This window comes from Pogoniulus pusillus, chromosome 16, assembly GCF_015220805.1.
Source record: "Pogoniulus pusillus isolate bPogPus1 chromosome 16, bPogPus1.pri, whole genome shotgun sequence".
Classification (NCBI taxonomy): Eukaryota; Metazoa; Chordata; class Aves; order Piciformes; family Lybiidae; genus Pogoniulus; species Pogoniulus pusillus.
The window spans coordinates 8,322,193-8,348,427 of NC_087279.1; the positions used below are offsets into that span (position 1 = coordinate 8,322,193).

The following is a 26,235-nucleotide window of genomic DNA, read 5'->3' on the forward strand; positions in this document are numbered from 1 at the left end:
AGGTACTTAAATACCCTGGGGCTATTTAAACAGCCTATGGACCTGGCACTTAGGGACATGGTTTAGTGTTGACCCTTCAGTGCTGGATCAAAGCTTGGACTGGATGAGTTTGGAGGTCTCTTTCAACTGGATGTATTCTGTGATTCTAATAAACTTTAATCTGTACTTAATGCACCTGTTTAATGTGTGTTCAAAGCACACTGCCTCTAGGCAAAGCCTCATAAGGAGTTTTGAAGTACCTTCTGAGATTTCAGTGAGAGCTTTTCATGAGCATCACCAGCTTCTCTCTATCAAGCTTTCTTTATGTATCACTGTCATTTTTTATTGTGTGGGACTCCCTGAACAAATACAAAACCCCATCTGCAGCCCTCATTCTTTATCAAACTGGCAGAAAAGGACAGGTGGAATTAGGCTCTATGGAATATGTGCAGTTGAGGAGACCACTTGAGTAAGCCTCACACTCTCCATCAGGCCCTCAGGAGATACCTAGCCATAGTAACTGCCAAAGGGGGAAAATAAAGTAGCTGTGTAGGCCTCAGAAGGAGGTCCAAAGAAACAGCAGAGCTGGTATGACCTAGATTTGCATCAGGAATTTGCTGCTTGTATACAGAATCTGGTGAGCACAGAGACTAACCTCACACTTGCTAGCCCAAATGTTGGCTTCAGCTTTTAAGTCAGAGCCATCTGAAGATGAGCGAGCACTGTGCTGAGGTGACTGAGAAGGCCACCAGCATCCTGGTCTGGATCAGAAATAGTGTGGCCAGCAGGCTCAGGGGAGTGATCATGCCCTGTACTGGGTGCTGGTGAGGCTACACATTGAGTACTGGATTCATTTTTGGGCCTCTTACACCAGGAAGGTCAAGGAGGGGCTGGATCAGGTTCAGTTTTGGGCCTTTTACACCAGGAAGGTCACTGAGGGGCTAGATCAGGTTCAGAGAAGGGCAGTGAAGCTGATGAAGGATCTGGAGAACAGGACTGCTGAGGAACCTGGCAGTGTTTAGTCAGGAGAAGACTGAGACAAGACCTCATTGTTCTTGGTCTCTTCTCCTTAGTATCAGGTGATAGAGCAAGAGGAATTGGCCTGAAATTGTGCCAGGGGAAGTTTAGGTTGGAGATTAAGAACAATTTCTTTGCTGCAAGTTTGGTCCTGCATTAGAACAGGCTGCCCAGGGAGGTGGTGGAGCCACCATGCCTGGAGGCATTGAAGAAAAATGTGGGCATGGTACTTGGGGACATGGTTTAATGGCCATGGTTAAGTTGATGCTTGGACTGGCTGATCTTAGAGATCTTTTCCATCCAAAACAGTTCTATGATTCCATGATTTCCAGGGATGGGGACTCAACCACCTCTCTGGGCAGCCTTTGGGAACCCTTTCAAGTGAAGTTTATTCTGATGCCTAACCTAAACCTCCCCTGCTGCAACTTCAGGCCATTTCCTGTACTACTGAGTAAGGACTGATGGTGGTAGTTCCTGACCTGTTAAGTTTGCCATATTTGTATGGAAGTGAAGTACAAATAAGGTTCTAATTAGGAACCTGTGGAACAAAATTCCGAGCAGAGAAATGTCTTTTGGTACCTCCAGAGAGAATGTGAAGCTGGTCACTACGGCCCTGACTTCCTGAACAGCTCCTTCAGAGAGAAGATTTGTTTGTTTTGATGGGTGGTTCCACAGTTTCAATGTCACCAGCAAAAGCTTGGTTAATTTCTCATTTTTTAAGTTGAAAGCCAGCTGTATGGTGGAGGGAAAGGGATTAGCTTCCTGTCAGCTTCCTCCCTGGAAAAAGTCATATGTGCACACTGAAAATATCTCCAGGCTGGGTGAAGTATGTTTGAAAATACCTTTGGGCTTGAGTCATGTTTTGATGGGCAGAGAAAGAGAGGCTGCCTTTCAGTGCGAGGTGTTTATGGAAAGCATTCTGAGGAATCTGAGGGGCTTTGTTCTCCTTCACTTTCAGAAGCACAGACTGCCCAAGCTGGAGGTGTTCTGCCAGCGTTACCCTTGATCTCCCCTGGCAGTGTGGGCTGCTGGAGAGCAATCTTTCTGAAGTCACCCTGTGCTTTCAGCTGCAGAAGGGGTTGCTGTGCTGTGTGTGTGCAGCCAGGCTCACAGCATTGTGTTCTGGAGACCTTCATTTCTTTAATAGACTGATAGAATGGTAGGGATTGGAAGTGACCTCTAGAGATCATCTCCTTGTCTGGAGACTTTCCACACCTGCCTGGAAGCATGCCCAAGTGCTAAAGCAAGATCACCCACAGCAGCTTGCCCAGGATCACACTGTCCAGGAGGGTATAGAATCTCTCCAAAGAAAGAGACTCCACAACCTCTCTGGGCAGCCTGCTCCAGGGCTCCGGTACCCTCACACCAAAGAAGTTTCTCCTCACGTTGAACTGAATCCTTCTGGGTTCCAGTTTGTGCCCACTACCCCTTGTCCTATCACAGGACGTCAGTCAGAAGAGGTTGTCACCCTCTTCTTGACATGTGGTCATGTACATGGGAATTAAATACAACTAAGAAACACGGGAGTTGATGGGAACATGAGATTTGACTCCTTTAGAGTTTGGATGTGCCTGTTCCTAAAGGAAAAGCTAGGGGCAGTGCTGCAAATGCTTATCTGCATGTATGTGTGGAGTGTTCACTGTCTTTTGAGTGCTTAAGTAGTAACATTTGGGCTTTCTGTTAGTGCTGTGTGTGCATAGGAGGAGGCAGACAGTAAATATTGATGCGAAACAGATGAAAAAGCTGGAAGATTGCATACCCTACTAGAATGTGAGAATGTGATGTAAACCAAAGACAATTTACAGTCAGTCATCAGTACTTCAGGATAAAACTCGGCTGGGACTCATCTTCAAACTGTTTCCTATTTACAACCTTTTCAATAGCAAGTTTGGGCTTTTTTCCTTTCATTTCTTCCTTACCAATAACATCATTCACAGGAAAACTGTTTCAGGTAGGGAAAACACAAGAGGAACTACATGGGAAATAAAATTTCCAGGTAACTCCTCTTGTGTTTACCTGAAAATCTCCTGCTTTTGTTAGCCAGAAACACCATCCCTTGAGATGCTTTTCTGCAAAGCATGCCAAAAATATCCCAGGGGAACTATCTTTCACCAGCAGAGGAATAAATGAGATTTCCTCTACAGGTTCTTTTCCCCCACCTTTAGTTTCTAGAAAAATGTATCTCACAAGATCCATTTTATCCCAAGTCTCCAATGAGTAATGTGAAAGTAAAGCTTTTTATCACACACTGTAGCCTGAAAGTATTGCTTGTCTTTGCCAAAACGAGGAAGGACACAGTAAACATCCTCCAGTTTGAAGGAGAACAACTTGAATATGAGCACTCTTCTAAGAAGTGGGATGGAGCACCTCCTCTGTGGGGATAGGCTGGGACAGTTGGGGCTCCAGTGCCTAAAGATGGCTACAGGAGAGCTGAGGAAGGACTTTTTACAAGAGCAGTGGCTTTGAGCTGGAAGAGGGGAGACTGAGACTGGAGATGAGGAAGAAGTTCTTTACTATGAGGGTGGATGCCCCCTCCCTGAGATGTTCAAGGCCGAGTTGAATGAGGCCTTGAGCAAGCTGGACTAGTGGGAGGTGTCTCTGCCCATGACAGAGGGGTTGGAACTAGATGATCTTTAAGGTCCCTTCCAAACCAAACCATCCTGGGATTCTATGAAACAGGGTTTAATTTATTTTACACAGCAGCTGCTGAGTTACCTACTAGGGATGTTTTTATTAATTACTGTATAAAGTTGACTAATGCTTGAAACCTCTTCTGTTGCTCAGCTCATGCTCTGAAGATGACCTCTGCAACAGAAACTGCTTAGCTTACAGTGGAAATGGTGTTGGTTGTCATGGAAGCCACATTGCCCTGTACCAGCAGCAGAACATGCTGGGGGTCTGCATGCAATGGTACTGTTTGTTGCTGAGGCTTTGCGTTTACGCTCACCTGAGGATTTTTCCTGTCTTTTCCTTCTGCCTAGTGTTGAGGGTGAAGCTCCAAGCAGTGAAACTGGCACATCCTTGGACAGCCCATCTGCTTACCATCAAGGACCTATAACACACAGCTCAGCTCTGAGCCCAGACCACTACGACCATTCTGCCTACGGGCTGTATTCTGTCTCCCCTGGACAGCAGAGATCCCGGCGGCCCAAACTGCAGCACTCCACGTCCATACTGCGCAAACAAGCAGAGGAAGAAGCTATCAAAAGGTCAAGATCACTTTCTGAGAGCTATGAACTCTCTTCAGACCTACAGGATAAGCAGGTATTTGAGCTTTGTTACCTCACTTACAGTAGTGGCAGCACATTTATAAGCTGGGCAAAAATCTTTTCTGGCATCACTTCAGTTGTGATGCTGCAAATAGCTTCTTTTTTTGCCCCTGTGGCTGTCTTTTCTGAGGTTTTTCCCTCTTTTTTTGTTCCTGTGTTGTGTCATCCCTGTGTCCTTTCCCATAGAAAGATGTGGGAGGTGTCCCCACTCATGGTGGAGGGTTGGAACTGGGTGATTTTGAGGTTAGGAAGCAGGTGGATTAATCATGTCAGGTTAGAGAGAAAAATGCAGCCCAGGGCCCAGACAGAGAGCAACCTCTTTGTCTGTTTGGATTCTTGCTCTTGTACCTCTCAGCAAGCCTATGAGTGAAGTAGGCATCACCATTGTTTCCCTTTCACAGCCTGTAATCTAGTTCCTCTTACCAAGACATTCTAGCTAGCTTCAAACTTAGCACAATGCTTTACAAGAACCTATGTGGAAGCTATGCAGATGTTCAAAGCCTTTGACCCTAAAAAGACTTCTGTAAGACAGTCAGCCTCAGCCATGGCTTTTAAGTTTTATTTTGAAGGTAGTCACCCAGGGATGGTGACTCCAGCACTGCCCTGGGCAGACCATTCCACTGATTGAGAACCCTTTCAGTGAAGAAGTATACCCTAATATTCAGCCTGAACCTCGCCTGGCGCAGCTTGATCCAGCCTGGTCTTAAGCACTTCCAGGGATGAGGTGTCCACAGCTTTTCTGGGCAGCCTGCTCCAGTGTCTCACCAACTTCATAGTGAAGAACTGTTGCCTAATGTCCAACCTAAATTACCCTGCTCTAGTTTAAAACCATTGCTCCTTGTCCCATCACCACCAGCCCTATTAAACCATCCCTCTATGATCACATGCACTTACAAAAACTCTCCTCTCCCAGTAAGACCTGGGAGGCCCACTTCTGCTTTGCCACCAAGCCTGGGTGAGACAATGATAGAATCATAGAATGGCTTAGGTTGGAAGGGATCTCAGAGATCACCTACTCCAATCCTCCTGCCGTGAACAAGGATGCCTTCCAAGTAGATTTGTCTGCCTTGAACACCTCCAGGGAGACACCATCCACATCCTCCCTGGGAACCCTGTTCCAGAGTCTCCCCGCCCTTGTTCTGAAGAACTTCTTCCTAAGATCCAGTCTAACCTTGCTCTCCCTCAGCTTAAAAGCATTCCCTCTTATTCTATCGCTAGACGCTCTTAAGAAAAGTCCCTCTCCAGCCCTCCTGTAGGCCCCCTTCAGGTGCTGGAAGGCAGCAGGACTTTTGTGGTGAGTATTTGGTTGTCTCAGTGCAGCTGTTAGTGTGGAGCTTTTAGCTTTTCCTTTGAGAGGGAGCAGTGTCCGAGGATGAGAGCTGTGGCAGGAGGCGTCGTTGTGCTTTGCCTGTCCCCTGCAGGCAGTGACACGGGCTGTTGCCGTCCCTTCCACAGGTGGAGATGCTAGAACGGAAGTATGGAGGCCGTCTCATAACGCGCCATGCTGCCCGCACCATCCAGACGGCCTTCCGCCAGTACCAGATGAACAAGAACTTCGAGCGGCTGCGCAGCTCCATGTCGGAGAACCGCATGTCGAGGCGCATCGTGCTCTCCAATATGAGAATGCAGTTTTCCTTTGAAGGGCCTGAGAAAGTCCACAGCTCCTACTTCGAAGGGAAGCAAGTTTCCGTGACCAACGATGGGTCCAAGCTGGGATCCATGGTAGCGTCGGAGTGCGGCGACCTTGAGGAAGCGGCTCCCATGAAGTCTCCGGCGGCATCTACTGACTTTGCGGACGCTATCACGGAGCTGGAGGATGCCTTCTCCAGGCAGGTGAAATCCCTCGCCGAGTCCATCGACGACGCGCTCAACTGCCGCAGCCTGCATTCGGATGAGGTCCAGACTCCAGATCAAGTGAGGAGTCGTGAAATGGAAAGGGATAGTTGTGCCCAGCCCAAGGCGGCCATTCACGGTGTGGATCACAGGAAGCTTGATGAGATGACAGCCTCCTACAGCGATGTCACTTTGTATATTGATGAGGAAGAGCTGTCCCCGCCCCTCCCACTCTCCCAGTCGGTAGACAGACCATCCAGCACAGAGTCGGACCTGAGGCTCCGCTCCATGAACTCTTCTCAGGAGTACTGGTCCATGACCCACAAAGACGATAAGCTGGACACTGACACAAGCTGCAGAAGCACTCCCTCACTGGAGTGTCAGGACCAGAGGATGAGAATGGATCATCTGCCATTGCTAACTATAGAGCCACCCAGTGACAGCTCAGTGGACTTGAGTGACCGCTCAGAGAGAGGGTCACTAAAGAGACAGAATGCCTATGACCGAGGGATCACTAGTCAACAAGGAAGCCCAAAACACATCCCACACAGTATTCCTGCCAAGATGATATCCCGAGAGGAACAGGAGGCAAGGCACAGGCCTAGGCCTATCGAGAGTCACTTAGCTATCAATGGCACAGCAAACAGGCAGAGCAAGTCAGAGTCTGATTATTCCGATGGTGACAATGACAGCATCAACAGCACTTCCAACTCCAATGACACAATAAACTGCAGCTCAGAATCTTCTTCCAGAGACAGCCTCAGGGAGCAAACCTTGAGCAAGCAAACCTACCACAAAGAGACTCGCAACAGCTGGGACTCCCCTGCCTTCAGTAACGATGTGATCAGGAAGCGCCATTATAGGATCGGCCTCAATCTCTTCAACAAGTAAGTGCAGACTTTCCTCCTTTGCCCTCTGGCCTTGGCAGGGGTGTACCCCTGAGCCAGGAGTGCTGTTCTGGTCAGGTAAGGACAATTAGTGTCTGGTACTGACGGTTGGTTCTAGAAAAAATGCTGCTCACGGTGACTGCTCACCTTAGAGTGTTTGCAGGTTGACATCTCCAGAGTTAAACGCTTCAGGGGAAAAGAGGAAAATGTAATCACGTGTATACAGAGTCATAGAAGTGTTTGGGTTGGAAAAGAGCCTTAAGATCGTTGAGTCTAACCATTCTTTAGCTCTGCCAAATCTGGGGGTAACCTGTAGCCTTCAGTATCACACCTGCGTGGCTGTGAAACACCTCCATGAGTGGTGACTCCACCACTCCCTTGGGGAGCCTGTTCCAGTGGTTGAGAGTCCTTTCATGGAAACAGGTTCTTCTAATATCCAACCCAAACTTCCCCTGGTGCAACTTGAAGCCATTTCCTCTCATCCTGTCACTTGGTACTAGGGAGAAGAAACCAAGCTCCACCTGGCTCCAACCTCCCTTCAAGGAGTTATAGGGAGCAATGAGGTCTCCCCTCAGCCTCCATTTCTCCAGACTAAACACCCCCAGTTCCCTCAGCTGCTCCTCATCAGCCCTGTTCTCCAGACTCTTTACCAGCTTTGTTGCCCTTCTGTGGACCTGCTTTGGCTCTCAATGTCCTTCTTGGAGTGAAGCAGTAAGGAGGTACAAGTGGTGGTAAACTAGAAGATGATGTCTGGAATTCCTTTCTTGTTGAGAAATATGATGGTGTAATCCTGATCCATTTTTGGTGCCCATTTCTTCCTGTCCTAATCATGGAGGTATTGTAGAAGTTGTCATATGGGAATTAAATCCAGCAAGCTGTGTAAGATGAGTTTCCTGTTCACCATGGGCAGAGCCTGGAACTGGTTCAGCAGATTGCATCAAAACTTTGATACTAAAAACCAAAGTGCTGAATATTTTCACGCTTACAGGAACATTTATTCCCTCCCAGTGATGATTCTCCCATATATGGAGTTGTTTCACTTTCTCCAAAACAACTTTCTCAGTTTTCTTTTGTGTTAAATTGGATAGGAAGATAAATCTGCTTGTTTTGGAAGATCTGCAAACCTGAAAGTGCTGGCTGGCATTTGAAAGACTTGGTGTTCAGTGGGTTTTTGCACAATAATCAAGCTCCAGGCAGTTAGTGATCAGTGAACATCAGGCTTGATAATGCAGTCTTTGGAATCAGTTGCAGAGGGGTGTGAGGAAAAAGGTGAACAGAAGAAGTGCTCCAGCAGCACACAGCAAAGACTGGGAGCACTGGAAGTTGTCTTGTTTCTAGTGACATGCTGAGAGTGAGAAAGAAATCAGGAAGAGAGGGGAACAGGATCTGATACTTGAAAGACATCTAAGGGGTCTTGCTGCATAGACTCGAATGATCAACCCTTTGTGTGCACTGGCTGGGTGTAAGATGCTTCCTGCCTCATCTTAGCAGTGAGTTGTAGAAGAGAGCACTGCACAGAACCCCAGGCAGCACCTCTCTCTGTGATCTTACGCTCTGTGTGGTTGTTTCCATCCTCTCACTTTTTCTCTCCAGTATTGATACAGAACTGAAGGTTCTCATTACCTTATGCATCACTGATTCTATTGATAACTCTGATTGTCCCAAGTTATCCCATGTTTGATTGTGGCTCTACAAGTTCCCAGACTGTGACATTTTCATTAGTGGCCTTATTTTCCCTCTGTGCAGCCTCAGCTGTTGGACCATCATCAGCTGTGATGGTGCACAAATCTGTAACATCATTGGAAAAGAGAGCTGGGGAAGTTCCCAAGCTTTGTCCTTTAAGCCGTTCAGGAGCAGACTCTTGGGAGTGTACCAGGTGGGATGGCAAATTGAATGCAATTTGTGAGGTTAAGTGAAAGGGTGGATTGTGATGAGCTGCTTTCCAGGCTTTACAGTGATGATTTCTTCTAGGTGAAGAATCCTTTCTCTTTTTAGAGCTGTGCTGTGCAGGTACATTAGTTTCAAATCACTTCTGACCATTATGCTCCTTGTTCTTAGCACGCAAAGCATGTCCCTGCTGACTGCAGGGGGATTGGACAAGATGACCTTTGAGTGTCCCTTCCAACCCATTGTGTTCTATGGTTTTCTGGTTCTGTCTTGTGTGTTCAAGTGTTTATTCGTAGGAAAGCCAGGTCCTGGATGTTGTAAAGGAGGATTGCCCAGCCTGGTTAGACACGAGCCAGGAAGGGGACCTGCAGGTCAGGTGGACTTTCTGCAGATCACTCCCATCTTTGCAGTTTCTCATGGTTTAGCAAAAATGCAACTGCTTAGTATCTCATGGTTTAGCAAAAATGCAACTGCTTAGTTTCTCATATGGGCAAGGGTCTGCCTGCGCATACAGTTCTGGGTTACAAACTGCTTTTGCTTCCTGTTGTGTGACCAGATTGTCCTTCTTTCAGCCAGAGCAGAACTGATTCTGTTCACTTCCCAGCTTGGTCTCTGCACTTTCTACAGTTCAGGGCAGGTTTGCACAGCCAGGGGCTGCTTCTAGCAGGGAGAAGCTGATGGAGGAGAGTTCCTACCAAAGGCAGGACTGCAGAAAGGCTCTGCCTTGGCCTCACTCCCCTGCAGGAGGGCACTGCCACATCTTGTGCCCCACTTTGGGTTCAGGAAGTCAGAGGTGGCACCTGCAGGGAGGAGTGGCAAGGACAGGTGACCCTCCACTGCCCAGCAAGGGATTGCAGCCCATGGATGGCATTTTCAGGAGAAAGCTGAGAGATCACCAGGGCCAGTGTACCAGGAGGACTCTGTCTTTTCTGCTTTCCATCCTGATCCTTGTATTCCTGAATCCAGCTCTTGGAACCAGTTCCCATCTGCTGCTGAGTCCCATGTGGGACTGGTGACTTGTTCAGTGCCTGTCCCCAGCACTAGTGGTGCCAATGATGCTGTCATTGACATCAGGAGTTAGATTCCATTTTGGTTTGTGTCTCTTTTTAACGGGATTGTTCTTCTTTCCATCTCAGATGGCTTAGTTTCTTTTCCACTCCATCAGTTTTCTCCCCCTTCTTCTCTTCCTCTTCCTTTTGGGAAGGAAGAGGGGTTCACGGAGAGCTCCTGGCACTCATCTGATGTGTAGCCCAGTCCTGACACAGATGTGCACTTACCATGGGATGGGATACATTTTGAGGTCCATTCTCCAGTGTTGAAGTCAATGCAGCAGAATCATTTTAGATGTCTTTTGGCCATGTGATCTTCCGTGGCACATTAAAGGTCATAAAGTGAGGGAGCAGCACAAGTGCTGGCAGCGAGCTCCTGAGGGGATGTGTGCTCCACCCATGCGGAAGGACTGCGGAGCTCAGAGATGTGGCTTTCAAGTCCCCTATTGCACCAAGTCGAGAGGTTTTCCACATGTCTGCATCTACCAGAGGGATCTTTGGTACAAGAAGTTCATGTTTATTTCATTACACCTTTAAGACGTTCCTTGTAAATTAAGATCCCAGCCCTTAATGGACAATTAATATGTGTTGTTTCTTTCTGGTATGTGAAATGCAAAGGATTTTGGAGCTTGAAGGGGATTGTGATTTGCAGTAAATATTTTTGCTTTGGTCATGAGGGAGTGTTGAATGGAAAGTCAGGATCCTGTTAATTGAGGTTTCAGCAGATGCTTTATTACTTTCCTGGCTTTCCTGTTACAGTGATTTCCAGAGTCCCAAGAGCGGTTTCTGACCAGAGGCCCTTTCCTTGAATAGCTGGGTCGGGGTGGAGTCAAAGCAGAGCACAACTGGTGGGCATTTGAACACTATTATGTGTGAAATTGGAGCAGCACGAAGGTCCTTGGAGAATGGAGAACACAAGACAGAACTATAGGTAATAAAAGCCCATTGTCAAGGGTCAGGGCTGGGCTGGCCACTGGAGTGCCAGAGGCAGTCCATGAACCCCTCTGCCTTTCTAAAAGGAAAAAGAAAGAGAGACTAATGAGAGTGGGAAAGAAACTAAAGCAGCTGGGGTGGAAAGAACAGCAATCCACGGAAGAGAGACATAAACCCAACCCCTGACGGCAGTGGTGGCACCATTGTCATCACTGATGTTGGGAGCAGACACTGGGCAAGTCCCAGACTGGACTCAGCAGCAGATGGGAACCAGATTCAGAAGCTGGATTGTGGAAGGATCAAAACCAAAAGGGACACAGTCCTTCTGGGACACCAGCCAGTAAAGAAAAGACTTGACCCTGGTGATCCCCTGAAGGTGCCATCCATGGGATGCAATCCCTTGTTGGGCAGTGGAGGGTCACTCATCCTGTCTGTTCCTCCTGCAGGTGCCACCTCTGACTTCCTGTATCCCAGTGTGGGGCACAGGATTTAGCAGTGCCCTTGGTCTGCACCCTCATCCCTTGGCAGGAACTGTTCCCATCAGCTTCTCTCTGCTAGAAGCAGCCTCTGGCTGTGCAAACCTGCCCTGAACTGCAGAAAGTGCAGAGACTGAGCTGGGAAGTAAGTCCTGAACAGAATCAGTTCTGTCCTAGCTCTAAGCAGGACAAAGATTTTTCTAGGGGGTTTATGACTTGATCAATTTGTTTGAAACTCTGCCTTGGTGCTAAGTTTGGAATCTTTGTGCTGTTTGAAGCAGTGTTCTTTTTAAAAGATGTTGAAAACCTCACCCAAACCAAACGATTTCTGCCCAAGGAATCGCAGCTAAGTAGCAGCTTCTGCACACCCTCCTGGCTGTGAATGGCAGTAGTGATTCCCCCCTGCCAGTAGCTGTCAGATAATGTGGTACCATTCATTGGCTTCCCAAAGGAAGGAGTGCAGGTGCATGCCCAGAGAGCAGGGCTCCCAGGGAGGCTTGGTGAAGCCAGCTGTGTTGAATCAGGGCTTTTCTTCAGTGGAGTTTGAAAGGGATGTAGTGTGGGAGAAATTACACTAGAAACCATTCCTCCCTCAGAGGCAGAAGGAAAACACTACCTAGAAAGGTTTATTTTGCAGGCTCCAAAGCTCTGCCAATGCAAATCCAGCCTTTGAGACTGGTTTGCTTATAAACAAGGCTTCAAGAGCCCTTTTGACTGCTGCTGCTTGAAAGGAGAGGAAAAAAAAACAATAAATAGAGAAGTTAAAAAAGCCTCAAGTGAAAAGGGCTCGGATTTTATTCTCCTGTTTGTTTGGACTGCAGGCTGGAAATACCAGGTTTGCCAGTTGCTGCAGGCCAAGCTGGTAGGATTTTCAGGTTCCATTCTGCTAGGAGTGCACTGATGGTTGGAGCAGATTAAACCAGACCCGAGGGCTGAAGCTCAGTAGGTTGAGGAAAGGCGTCCTGCCCTCAGGCCAGCCTTGCACTCAGTGGCAGCAGGCTGGAGTCCTCTGCAGCACGAGGAAGTAGCTTGTCATAGTCCCTTCTCTTGTGTCACCGTGAAGGTGGCAGCAGTGGTGGCTCCTTGCCAGGTATTTGTGGCTACCAGGTATGTGTGGTGATAAGGCTGCCCTCAATCCCAGTCTCCTCAAACCAGTGACGCACCTAACTGGGCCATGTCCAAGGGAGTACAGTGCGGTGATTATTCAGCACTCTTGGCCAAGGGCTGCAAACACTTTCTGTATTCATGAAGGGTTTTCAGCCAAACTTGGATAACATTAGAACAATTTGAATGTGTGATGTGACTGTGCCTACTATCATGGAATCACACAATAATTAGGGTTGGAAAAGACCTGTACTGAGTGGAACTGTAACCCGGCTACCATGACCACTAAGCTGTATCCTAAAGAGCCACATCCTGATGCTTCTGCCATACCTCCAGGAAGGGTGGAAGGGTACCAGCTCCAGGCCAGCCTGCTCCAATGCCTGACCACTCTTACAGCAAAGAAATTGTTCTTCATGCCCAAACTAAACCTCCCCAGCACAGTTTCAGGCCATTTTCTCTCACCCTGTCATTAGTTACCTGGGAGAAGAGACCAACACCAGTCTCACTTCAACCTCCTTTCAGGTAGTTGTAGAGAGCAACAAGATCTCCCCGCAACCTCCTCCTCTCCATACTAAACAGCCCCAGCTCCTGCAGCCACTCTTTGTATGATGCCTTCTAAACTCCTCACCAGCCCTATTGCTCTTCTCTAGACATCCTCCAGGACTTCAATGTCTTCCTTATGCTGTGGTGCCCAGAACAGAATCCAGTACTCAAGCTGTGTGCTTTTCAGACTCATTTGTAAATCAAACGGAGTCTAGAGTCACGTTTGGGATATCAGATGTTGGGAGACACTCTTAAATGTCCTCCCCTTTGGCAGTATTCCTCTGGCTCTGTGACTTCTTGCCATGGGAGCCAGTTGTACTGGTGCCAATCAGTGATGCTGCTGATGAAGAGAGACCACTAAGTGCAGCGCATGGCCATTTCCACCATGCCACTCTTCTCTTTATGCCATGACTTGGTTTTGTTGAGGGCTCTTTTCATGTACTGTGTGTGGCCTTGAGGTACATCTTGAATGTAAATGAGTGTCAACCACTTTATGTTGCCAGAGCAGAGGCTAGGCTGGAACTGTCTGTATAATAAGTTTTCCCAGATGTCTTTTACACTCCCATCCCCCCTGTTTCAATTTCTGGAAAGAGTAGTGACAGATGGAAAACCAGTCCCCATGTGTTCTCAGTCCATGAAGCATAGTGGTTTTGGGGAGTGTTCTGTAGCTTCCTTTCTAACAGGGTATTACCCAGGTTCCCACTGTTCCCAAGTGCTCTCAAGGGATTTATGGACAAGGTTAATACGGCAGGAGTATCTGTCTGCATTATGCAGTGATGCCTCATCTTTTAACCTGTAAGCATTGAGGCCCCACAACCTTCATTGAATTCATGGAGGGGATGACTTTATTCAGAATTTAAAAATGACTCCTGATAAGAATTGGATGCCAGTTCCAGGAGTAGACTTTCTGACACATTGATATTGTTGCCTCCAAGCCTGGCCCAGTGGATTCTATTCTTGGCTTAAATCGTAGGAAAGTGCTTTTGAGGGCACCCACCAGTGTTTAACTCTCTGCAAACACCAACCTTCAAACGACAGTTCTGGTTGGAAAGCTCAGACACACAGTACTCATGCTGGTGAGAAGGCACATGTCTCATCCTCCATGAAAGCAGCTTTAACTCTTCCACAGAGCACATGTTTGCCATCATTTACATGTTGGGAGAGACCGAAGGTAGTTTGGATTCCTGAGTACTGTTACTTTCAGAAAGCACTGCAAAATGCCTGTTTGGAATCCTTAGCAGTTGCCAGATGTGATTAGTCTGGTTTTTAAAAGGGATTTCTCAAGCATTCATTGGTTTAAATGTTGTAATAAGTGTATTAATCTGGTGTTGCTCCATTTACACCCATCCCTTGCCTCCTGAATTCCCCGTAAGATGCTGAGCATACTCTGTTTTGCTTTTAGTCAGGCTTACATTCAGCAGTCTGAAATCTAGTGTGAGAACCTGTAGTTTTAGGCTGTCCCCTTTTAAGGTTTTAGGGTGAAAGTTTGTTGGAAACGTTCCTAATTGTTTTAGACTTTGAAAGTGCAAATCAAGTAGGAGGGAGAAGGTGTAAATCAGACTAAGTTGGCTCAATTTATGTGTGACCTACTTCTTTGGTCAGATGGTCACAGAATAGTAGGGGTTGGTTCACAATCTGAAAGATCATTGAGTCCAACCCCCTGCCAGAGCAGGATCATCACCTAGGGTAGGTCATGCAAGAACGTGGCTAGACAAGCTTTGGAAGACTCCAGAGATGGAGACTCCACCACCTCTCTGGGCAGCCTGCTCCAGTGATCTGCTACCCTCTAAGTAAAGAGGTTTCCTCTCAGAAGCCTCCAGGGAGACCTTAGAGCAGCCATACTAGTACCTGAAAATGACCTGCAAGAAAGTTAGGATGGGACTTCTGACAAGTTCTTTTAGTGAATGGGACAAAGGAGATTGGATTGAAGATTGACCAGGGGAGATTTAGACTGGAGATTAAGAAATTCTTTCCAGTTAGGGTGGTGAGACACTGGAATAGGTTGCCTAAGGTAGTTGTGACTGCCCCCTCCCTGGAGATGTTCAAGTCCAGGTTGGAGAAGGCCTCAAGCAAGCTAGGCTAGTGGGAGGGTCCCTGCCCATGGCAGAGGGGTTGGAACTGGATGATCTTTAAGATCCCTTCCAACCCAAGCCTTTCTATGAATCTGTGTTTAGATGGAACTTGCTGTGTTCAAGTCTCTGCCGCTTATACTCTTTAACATCTCTCATACCTGATCTGTAAGATCTTTGCCAGTCCTGTGTTTTGGGGAACAATTCAACAGAAAGAGGGAAAGGGAGACAAGAGCCTTGTGCTGTGTTCTACCAGAGCCCTCTGCCATCCTCATGTATATTCTGAGAGGGACTTGACTGTCGTTCTGACATCTGGAGTGCAGATTATTCAGCCACAGACAGTTCCAACCAGAATGCAAATCAAAGCTCTCCATGTAGCTTGTCTTTTAACATGCTGAGGAGTTAGTAAGTGGGGAGGAATGTTCTTAGTGTGACTCTCATTATTTCTGAAAACATTTAGCCCTAAGTGAGAACACCCAAAGGGAAAACTAAAAAGCTCTGTGTGTTTTGCTTTGTTCTGTGGGTGTTTTATCTTCCCTCCTTCAGGAGCCATTCTTCCTTCTCTCCCTCCAGAGTGGGCACTTGGATTAGCAGACATTGTATCCTGCCCAGAAAGCCAGCTGAGCTCCTTGCAGTCAAGCAGCAGCTTTCAGACATGGGCAGAAGGATTCTCTTTACTGCCCTGAAAAGGGAGTATAAACTTGAGCAAATGTTGTCAGCAGATCCAGCTTTTGGAAGACTGTGCCAGGAGCAGCAGGAATTGTGTGAACTGGAGCCCTGAAGGAGCCATTACCTCACCCTCTGCCGCCAGCCCTGCCTGCCCTCACCCATGCTGGGCACAGTCCCCCTCCCGCTGCTACGTGCCAGGAATGGGGAACTGCTGTGCTGGAGCAGTGCCAGCAGCTTGCTCGGGGAGGGAACAGCTGCTTGGTAGAGAATGGCCCCAAGAATAGAGGAAGTAGATGGAGTTAGCAGCTCCCAGACCAGCTTAGGGTGTGATTTGGATGCCAGAATTTTAATTTCCCTTGCCCCCAGATCTCAAATGAAAACATTTTGAGGGAGAAAAATGTGGCCAGCTGCCAGCACACTGAGGATAGTTAGGAGAGGGAGTTAGGAAGGCTGCAAAGCAACCCTTGGGAGAAGAGTTAAGGAAGAAAGAAGGGGAAACTGTGTCTTTCCTCTGAAAGTTCACATCTACCTACTGAACTGGTGGTTGGTGACTCTGCAGATCATAGAAGGGTCTGAGTTGAAAGGGACCTCCAAAAGTCATCTAAGTCCAGCCCCCTCTACAGTCAGCAAGAGCATCCTCAACTAGATCAGATTGCCCAGAGACTTGTGGAGCCTAAACTTGAGTATCTCCAGGGATGGAGCCTTAAATACATCCCTGGATAACCTGTTCCAGTGTTCCACCACCCTCACGACGCAGAACCTATTCCTAACATCCAATCTAAATCTGCTCTGTTCTAGTTTGAGGCCATTTTCCATTGTCCTGTCTCTGCAGGCCTTTGTAACCAGTCCCTCTGCAGCCTTCTTGTAGCCCCCTTCAGGTACTGGAAGACTGCTGTTAGGTTTCACTGCAGCCTTTCTTCTCCAGGCTGAACATCCCCAGCTCCCTCAGCCTGTCTTTGTAGCAGAGGTCCTCCAACCCCCTGATCATTTTCATGGCTCTCCTCTGGACTGCTCCATCAGATCCATGTCCTTCCTGTGTTGAGGGCTCCAGAGTACTCCAGGTGAGGTTTCAGTAGAGCAAAGTGAAAGAATCACCTCTCTAGATCTGCTGGCCACTTTTCTTTTGATGCAGCCCAGAATATGATTTGCCTCCTGTGCTGTAAGCTTACACGGTCTGCTCATGTCCAACTTCTCATCCATCAACACCCCCAAGTCCTTTTCCTCAGGCTGCTTTCTGTTTCTAAATTAAATGTCTGGAGACCTTTAGGGAGTGTTTTTGTTCTGCCACTCCAAAAAGTATCCCCTTTAATGGGATTCCTCATCTTTTGTAGGATCACAGAATCATTTAGACTGGAAAAGATCTTAAGATCATCCAATCCAGCCATTCTCAAACTACCAGGTCTAGGGCTAAACCATGACTCTCAGCACCACAGCTCTGCCTGTTCAAAACACCTCCAGGGCTAGGGATTCAGTCACCTCCCTGAGCAGCCTGTGCCAGTCTTTGAGAAACCTTTCAGTAAAGAAGCTTCTTCTGATGTCCAGCCTAAACTTTCCCTGGTGCAACTGGAGGCTGTTTCCTCTTGTCCTGTCACTTGTTACTAGGGGGAAGAGACCTATTCTGACTTGGCTCCAGCCTCCTTTCAAGGGGTTGAGGAGAGCAATGAGATCTCCTCTACACCTCCTCTTCTCCAGACTAAACCACCCCAGTTCCCTTGGCTGCTCCTCACCAGACCCGAGTTCTCCAGACCCTTCACCACCCTCCTCTGGACCTGAGAAACAATTTTGCAGTCAGCAGAGGTACAGAAATTGAAGTCAGAAGTGCTTCTGTTCTCCATAACTGAGGTGAGGCTGTGGAAGGAGAATCTAGAGTAGGGACACTAGAAGGCATTAAGATGGGGACTGTTCCTCAGCTTCAAGGATATAGTCATCTTAATACCTCATTCCTGACTGCGGTTGCATAAGCAAGAAAGCAGTGCTCAGCCCTGGCAAGGAGTTCTGCAGCAGCCAGCAGGATTTCCATCTCTCTTGTCTCTCAGTGCAGCCTATCTTTCTCTGCTGGCAGCTCCAAACTCTTTTCTCTGCTCTGAGAAATGCAGAGATGCAGCAGCGTCAGAGGAGATGAGAACATCCTCCCAGTGTGTTTTGGTCCATTGATGTAACTGAAATACACCTTTCTTTCTTGCAAGGGTGGAAGGAGCAGTGGGAGGGGAGGGTAAAAGCAGGCCTGTCCAATGCCAAGAGAGGGAATAACGAGAAGCTCCAAAATCTGCTCTAGCATGATGACTCAGGGTTGTTTTGCTAGCAAGGGCATGTCCAGCCCCTGCTTGAGGTGTGCCTTAGGATTCTCCTCTCTCTGCTTACTGCTTTGTTCCTCAAGGTTGATGCTTTGCTCACAGAAAAGTCCTATTTCTGAATAAAACTTTAAACTCTCTTTCTCCTCCTGTTTTGAAACAGCTTGAACTTCCTGCTTAGAGCCTTTAGCTGCCTTTTGGGCACCATTTGTGGGTCTGCAATCAGTTTTCATGCAGGCTTGCCTGCTTTCAGGCAAACCTGAAGTTTCAGTAGTGATAATAAATGTTTAGTGCTTGATTTCCTAACACTTTGCTAGGAAATGGTGACATAAAGGAACCGATTGCTTGGCCCAAAAGCCATGGCAGAACTGTGGTTTCATGGAAGCAGCTGTCTGCAGAGTTTCCTCTCTTTATGTTTCTGCCCCACTAAATCAAGCTGGGCACTGAGCTCACTTCCTGGTAAATTCTGTTGTTACTCACATGAGTCTAAATTCACTTTCACTGAGTGGAGGTTACTCCAGGTAATTGGAGGCAATTGCAAGTAAGCCATGACCTTCATATCTCTGCTGCTAGGCTTTCTGGTTTGGTCTTGAATGAAGCTGAGAAGATGAGTGTACCAGAAGGAGGAGAAGTGATTCCTGCTGTGAGGGAAACTGTAGGGCTCCTGCCCCAGTCATGTGCAGAACTGTCTCTCTGTTTCCACCAGGTGCAGAGAAGCTGTGGGAAATGTGCTGTTTCTTAGCTTCCTCACCCAACACAGAGGCTCTTCCTTGTAATTCCTAGGAGATCCAATTTGCACCTAGTTGTTGTTCTTCATTAAACAGTTATGTGGCTTGAGAGAGACCCAGGTCAGGCTTCCCACTCAGGGTCTGTAGTTTTCCATAGAATCATAGAATTGTTTGGACTGCAAAAACCCTCCAAGATCATTGAGACCAACCATCAACCCAGCACCACCATGGCCACTAAACCATTTCCCCAAGAGCCGTGTCCACATGTTCCTGAAGGAGTCACCTTCAGGTGATGGTGACTCCACCACCTCCCTGGGCAGCCTGTTCCAATGCCTGACCTCTTTTGCAGCAAAGAATTTTTTCCTGATGTCTAACCTAAGCCTCCCCTGGCACAGCTTTTTCTTCCTTTCAGTCCACTTGTTGCATGACTGAGGCAGCTCTGAAAGGTTGGTTTGGCACTAGTTTGGGTACTATTTTGGGGATATTGTTATTTTCCTTCTTTCCCAGAAAGTTTAAAATAGACACCATGATTCTCTTAGTTTCATTGTGGCAACAGTAGGATGTTCAGCAAAGGTGATGGGTGAAGTACAGCCATAAAAACAACATCTAGCTGTCTGCCAGGCTAAGGAGAATGTTCCACTAGCTCGTTATTGCCAACTTGGCTGTTGGAAAATATTTAACTTCCTACAGGATTCTAAGCAAAGTTTTAGGTTCGTGCTACTCAACAAACTATCCCTGGATTGAAATGTTAAACTGATGCTTACGTTTATGACAGCTGTAAATATCTTGCATTTGCTGTAAAAAATGTCTTGAGGGAGGAGGACCTGGGGGTGCTGGGTAAGGAGAAGCTCAACGTGAGCCCAGAGCCAGCCTGTCCTGGGCTGATCCCCAGCAGCATGGGCAGCAGGGCCGGTGAGGGGACTCTGCCCCTTTGCTGCACTCTGCTGAAAGCCACCCTGCAGTGCTGGGGCCAGCTCTGGAGTCCTCAGCACGGCATAGATAGGGACCTGTTGGAGCAGGACCAGGGGAGGCCACAGCAATGCTGGGAGGGCTGCAGAGCCCTCTACTGTGAGGACAGGCTGAGAGAGTTGGAGTTGTTTAATCTGGAGGAGAGAAGGCTAAAGGGGGAACTTAGAGCAGTGTTTGATGGGAGCCTGCTGGAGAGGGACATTTTGAACAGTCATGGAGTGACAGCATGAGGAATGATGGCTTCACACTGGAAGAAGCTGGATTGAGATCAGACATTAGGAAGAAATTCGTCTCCATGAGGGTGACAAGCACTGAAACAGGTTGTCCAGAGAAGCTGCAGAGGTTTCCCTGCCCTTCTTTAGCAGTGCTTGACTGGATGATCCCCAGAGGTCCCTTCCAACCCCCACCATGCTGGGATTCTGTGATTATGCAGCTTCCATGACTATAATTTATAGATCTCTCTGGTTTTATTGGTAGGTGTCATTAACAAGTCATTCTCCTAATCACAAAAGAATGTTAGTTGTCAGTATGAAATGGTCTGCACTCAGTTCTGAGTAGGCAGAAATGAGGATAAGTGCTGTCAGATGTCCTACCATGTTAAATCCATGACCAGTTCTCAGCCCAGGCCAGTCAGATGTTTTAGGAAAATTTAGAGTTTGGTGAAAAGGAGTTAATCCAATTTAAACCAGCTGGGCTTGCCTGCAGTAGAACCCATTTGCGCTTGTGCTGTCTTTTAAAACCTGCCCTCCCAGCAGCCCTCTGCAACATTTGATGTGTTTTTTTCCTTTCATTGGGAAGGACTGAATGAGTTTGCAATAGTTTGCTCATAGTCAGCACCACAACCTATGTGTCCCAGGATCACAGGATGGAAGGGGCCTCTGGAGATCTTCCAGTCCAGCCCCTCTGCCAGAGAAGGAACAAAGAATCTAGCACAGGTTGCATGGGAACATATCCAGACTGGGCTGGACAGTTTCCAGAGAAAAAGACTCTACAGCCTCTCTGGGCAGCCTGTTCCAGAGCTCTGTCACCCTTACAGTCAAAAAGTTCTTCCACATGTTGAAGTGGGACTTCCTGTGCTGTAGTTTCTATCCACTGTCCCTTGTCCTATCCCAGAGCACAAGAGAGCCAAGGCTCTTCCTTTCTTCCTGACCCCCAAGCCTCTGATATTGATAGACATTGATCAAATCCCCTCTCAGCCTTCTCTTCTCCAGACTAACCAGTCCAAGGGCTCTCAGCCTTTCTTTGTCAGGAATCCCCTTCAGCATCCCTGTAGCTCTCTCTTGGTCTTTCTCTGGTAGATCCCCATCGCTCTCGAACTGGTCCTCTTGGTGAATTTAAGAGGCAATTGAAATTCATCCTGATGAGGATGGCTTAAATTTCCCTGAACCTGTTTAGTTCTTTAATTTCTCTGAATTTGAAAAGAGAGGATACAATGCTTCTGTTTAAAAACAGAGGGGGTCTGGGTTTTGTTTTATTTTAGTTCTGTGATTTAGCAGTAGCTTTATACCATCTTACTGTGGATTCTTGGCTGTTGGCTGAGGTCAGCCCACAAGTAACCCTACAGTCATATTCCCTAGGTTTACAGCTGCTTTTTTAAGAACAGAGCAACAAAGGTGACAGTTTTTACAGGATAAAATGACACCTTCTAGTACCTGAAGGGGGCTACAGGAGAGCTGGGGAGGGACTTTTGGTAAGGGCTTGGAGTGACAGGATGAGGGGGAACGTCTTCAAGCTGGAAGAGGGGAGATGGAGACTGGAATTTAGGAGCAAATTCTTTCCAGTGAGGGTGGTGAGGCACTGGAACAGATTTCCCAGGGAGGTTGTGGATGCCCCCTGCCTGGAGGTGTTCAAGGCCAGGTTGGATGAGGCCCTGAGAGAAACCTGGTTTAGTAGGTGTCCCTGCCCATGTCAGGGGGGTTGTAACTAGATGTTCTTTTAAGGTCCCTTCCAACCCAAACCACTTTATGACTCTGTGACACAGTGGCACTGGTCTATAGTTGGCAAACTGAGTGGGTAGGGCCAGGAATGAACAAGACACAGTTTCTTCACTGTAGCTCTGGGGTCTGTGCCCCTCTTCAAACAAGGAAGGAGCAATCTTAGTTCTTCCAGCTGGGAGATTGGAGCTGCTCTTTCCATGTTACTGCAGTTCAGAGTTTACACTGTTTCTGTGTTACAACTGTTACCAAATTGGCCTGCTTTTAAATGATTCTAGGCTGAAAAACTACCTGATGCCTGAAGAATCTATGGACAGGACAAGAGTTTTTGGCCTCCAGTGCATTGCAAAATGGGTTTGTGGGTCTGTTTGGGAGACTTAGCAGCCTAGTCTGAGGTGTATTTCAATAGAGATCTAACGTTGCTGAGCCTCCTGTGCGAAAAGGCAGCCCCTGCGTGGTGTAAAGCCATACAGCCTCGCAGGAGCTGCACTGACATGCCTCATCTGTCACCTCTGTGGGGAATTTAGACTCAGGTTTAGGGGGAGAAGATGTCAGGATGTGGCTTTCTACACCTCCAGTGCAGGTGATCCATGGAACAAGCTGTGCTTTTCAATAGCGGTCTTCGTTTTCTGCTTTCTCCTGGGCTTGTGCCACTCTGAATTTTAGGGACAGATGTGGCTGACTAACAAGGGGCATAGAGATAACTTGGCTGTATCAAAAGCAGCATGGCTAGCAGATGAAGAGAGCTGATTCTGACATTCTGCTTGCCCTGGTGAGACCTCCTCTGGAGTACTCTGTCCAGCTCTGGGGCTCTCAACACAAGAAGGACATGAGCTTGCTGGAGTGTGTCCAGAAGCAGCCACAAAGATCGTCAGAGAGGACTGGAGCATCTCTTCTATGGGGACAGAGTTGGGCTGTTCAGCCTGGAGAAGAGAAGGCCTGGGGAGACCTAAGAGCTGCATTTCACTATCTGAAGGGGACCTACAGGAAAGATGGAAAGGGACTGTTCAGAAGGGCCTGTGGTGATAGGACAAGTGGCAATGGTTTGAAACTGGAGCAGGAGAGATTTAGGGGAAATTCTTTTACTATAAGGGTGGTGAAGTACTGGAACAGATTGCCCGGGGATGTAACTGAGACCCTATCCCAGGAGACATTCAAAATCAGACTTGATGTGGCTCTGGGCAGCCTGATCTAGTTGGAGATGTCCCTGCTGCCTGCAGGGAGGTTGGACAAGATGACCTTTGAGGGTCCCTTCCAACCCAATGCAATCTGTGAACTATTCCTGGTTGGGTTGGATGTTGTGAATTTAAATTCAAGAAGATGAAGAACTATGAAATACATCTCAGGAGCAAGTAATGTAGCAGTGAGATTAGGCACAAGAAAAAGGGTACTTGTAGAGTGGGAAAGAGATGAATTTGACAAGATTTTATTTAGAAGATGTAATCTTATTTCAGATTAAAGAGCCACAAAGCCCAGTGCAGGAAATGGAGATGTGAGAACTCCCTTTTGAGTCATTTCTATGGATTCCTCTCATCTCTCTTACTCTTCTCAGGGTATTAAGTTTATAACAGCATAATGTACAAGAGCAGGAGAAGTGAATGGTGATGTATTTAGTAATGCTGCTTGCAATTAAAAACCCCCAGGAAGGGTGATGGCTGTGTGATCAGCCGTGTGTAAAAATAGCAGGGTCACCTTGTCCTCTGAAATTGATTGTGCTTGCCTTAAAGGAGACATCTTTCAGGTCATCCCACATGCTGCAAGCCATTCACTCGTACAGGTGGGTGTTTTGTTCTAACTCCTTACAGAATAAGAAGCTGGTGAAATTACAGGTTGTGTAAAGAGCCCTTTAAAGAGCAGTGGTGGATGTCTGTGGGGTCGCAGTGCTGGCAGACACAGTGGGCAGTGTGTACTGTCAGGAGGATTTTAGCATCACAGAATCCTTCCAGCTGGAAAACCCCTGCAAGATCATCCAGTCCAACCGTGCTCTAGCTCTGCCAAGGCTGGGGCTAAACCATGTCCCTCAGCACCGCAGCTCTGCCTCTTCGAAACGCCTCCAGGGATAGGCTCTCCCTGGGCAGCACCACATCTACATGACTTTGAAATCACTCCAGGGGTGACAGTGGTCCAGCCACCTCCTTGGGCAGCCTGGTTCAGTACTTCTCAGGTCCAGTGGGAAAAAATTAATCTGTTTGCATTTTCATCTCTCCTCAGAAAACCTGAAAAAGGAGTCCAGTACCTAATCGAGCGAGGTTTTGTGCCGGACACTCCAGTTGGTGTTGCTCACTTTCTGCTGCAAAGGAAAGGCCTCAGCAGACAGATGATTGGAGAATTCCTGGGCAATCGGCAGAAACAGTTCAACCGGGACGTGCTGGAGTGAGTATGGAGTGTGGGGAGGGGCTCTTCAACTAAGGCCTTCTGTCAGGAAGGTGGTAGTCACTGTCTCTGCATAGAATCACAGAATCCAGCAGGTTGGAAGAGACCTCCAAGATCATCCAGTCCAACCTAGCACCCAGCCCTAGCCAGTCAACCAGACCATGGCACTAAGTGCCTCATCCAGGCTTTTCTTGAGCACATCCAGGGACAGCGACTCCACCACCTCCCTGGGCAGCCCATTCCAATGCCAATCACTCTCTCTGCCAACAACTTCCTCCTAACATCCAGCCTATACTTCCCCCAGCACAACTTGAGACTGTGTCCCCTTGTTCTGTCCCTGGGTGCCTGGGAGAAGAGACCAACCCCCACCTGGCTACAGCCTCCCTTCAGGTAGTTGTAGACAGCAATGAGCTCTGCCCTGAGCCTTCTCCAGGCTGCACACCCCCAGCTCCCTCATCCTCTCCTCACAGGGCTGTGCTCCAGGCCCTTCACCAGCCTCGTTGCCTTTCTCTGGACACGTTCCAGCACCTCAACATCTCTCTTGAATTGAGGGGCCCAGAACTGGACACAGTATTCAACGTGTGGCCTGACTAGTGTTGAGTACAGGGGAAGAATAATCTCCCTCATTCTACTGGCCACACTGCTCCTGATACAGGCCAGGATGCCATTAGCATGTTTGTGTCAGGCCTTTTCCATCAAGCAGGTGGTAGTCACAGCCTCTGCAGGTTTGTGCTGATCTTTAAGGGTTAAGAAAGAAAACATGCAGATGAGCAAATATTTCTTCCTTTGCTTTCCAAGCAAGTTAGTGTTTTTATTATTGATGCAGGATTTATATTCCCCATAGCCATGTGCTCTAAATTTATGTTATCACTTTATTGGTGTGAGACTATGTTATTGCCAAGACTTTTTTTTTCCCTTCTTCAGGCTCCCTAGTAATTTACTGAATGAAACAAAACAATATGATTAGATGCAACATAAGGCTTCATCAACACCAGAACATGGAAACAATTTCTGCAGCCAAATGGCTCAGCTGTTAGACAAACAGGGACTGCAGCCTGCGCAGGCCTGTGCTGACAAGGTCTGTAAATGCTGCTCTTTTCCAAAAGATTAGATAAACAAAAACTGGTTTAAGGACCAAAGAAATTCAAAGCAGCAGATTAGACTTCTGTCAGCTTGTTCAGAAAGGTCTAAACCTTATATACAGAGGAGGCCAGAAGAGCACTTGCTTTATTTTAAGAGGGTATTAATTTAACAGACTGGTCAGGGCTGAGCTGGTCGCCAGATGGGTGCCAGAGGCTCTCTGCCTTTCCATAGGGAAGAGAAAGGGAAGAAAATAGAGAAACCAATGGGATAGGAATGAAACTAAACCAGCTGGGAAGGAGAGAACAATCAAATGAAACAGAGACATGAACTGATCTGGAACCCAACTCCTGATTGCAGTGGTTATCACCACTGATGCTGGGAGCAGGCACTGGACAAGTCCCAGACTGGACTCAGCAGCAGATGGGAACCAAATTCAGGAGCTGGATTGTGGAACTGGTTTCAGGAACACACAGATCAGGATCAAAAGCAGAAGGGGCAGAGTCCTCATGAGACAACAGCCAGAGAAGAAGATGCTTGACCCTGGTGATCTCTTAGCTTTCTCCTGAAGATGCCATCCATGGGATGCATTCCCTTGTTGGGCAGTTGAGGATCACCTGTCCTGTCTGCTTCTCCTTTCAGATGCCACCTCTGACTTCCTTCACCTCAAGGTGGGGCACAAAACGTGGCCCTTGGTGTGTGTGCAGAGGAGCAAGTTCAAGGTGGAGCTTTTCTGGAGCCCAGCCCTTGGCAGGAGCTCTCCCCATCAGCTTTTCCCTGCTAGAAGCAGCCCCTGGCTATCCAAACCTGCCCTGAGCTGCAGAAAGTGGAGAGAGCAAGCTGGGAAGTCACAGCCCTGAGCAAATCAATTCTGCTGTAGCTGAAAGCAGGACTCACACATTCTCACGGGGCTGTTATTTTATATCTGCTGTACTGATCTCTAAACATGAACACATCTTAGTCCAATTTTCTTCGAGGAATTGTCCAAAAGATTAGTTAGATATTGAACAAAACTACTGAGAATGAAAGCAGAACTCCTCCATCTTGCCCCTCTTCCCGCTTCAGTTCATTCCCTCTTGCCCTGTCACTACAAGCCCTTGTCAAAAGTCCCTCTCCAGCTCTCCTGTAGCCCACTTCAGGTCCTG

The 26,235-nt window shown here is 47.7% G+C and overlaps 1 protein-coding gene across 1 annotated transcript in view; it reads left to right on the forward strand.

The window, feature by feature from the left end:
* IQSEC1 (IQ motif and Sec7 domain ArfGEF 1) overlaps positions 1-26,235 on the forward strand; it is a 379,541-nt gene that overhangs the window by 324,096 nt on the left and 29,210 nt on the right. Inside the window, exons 5-7 of the mRNA XM_064156311.1 lie at positions 3,978-4,260; positions 5,721-6,985; positions 23,849-24,010. Of these exons, the coding sequence (XP_064012381.1) occupies positions 3,978-4,260; positions 5,721-6,985; positions 23,849-24,010 (1,710 nt within the window). The remainder of the gene's footprint in view (positions 1-3,977; positions 4,261-5,720; positions 6,986-23,848; positions 24,011-26,235) is intronic.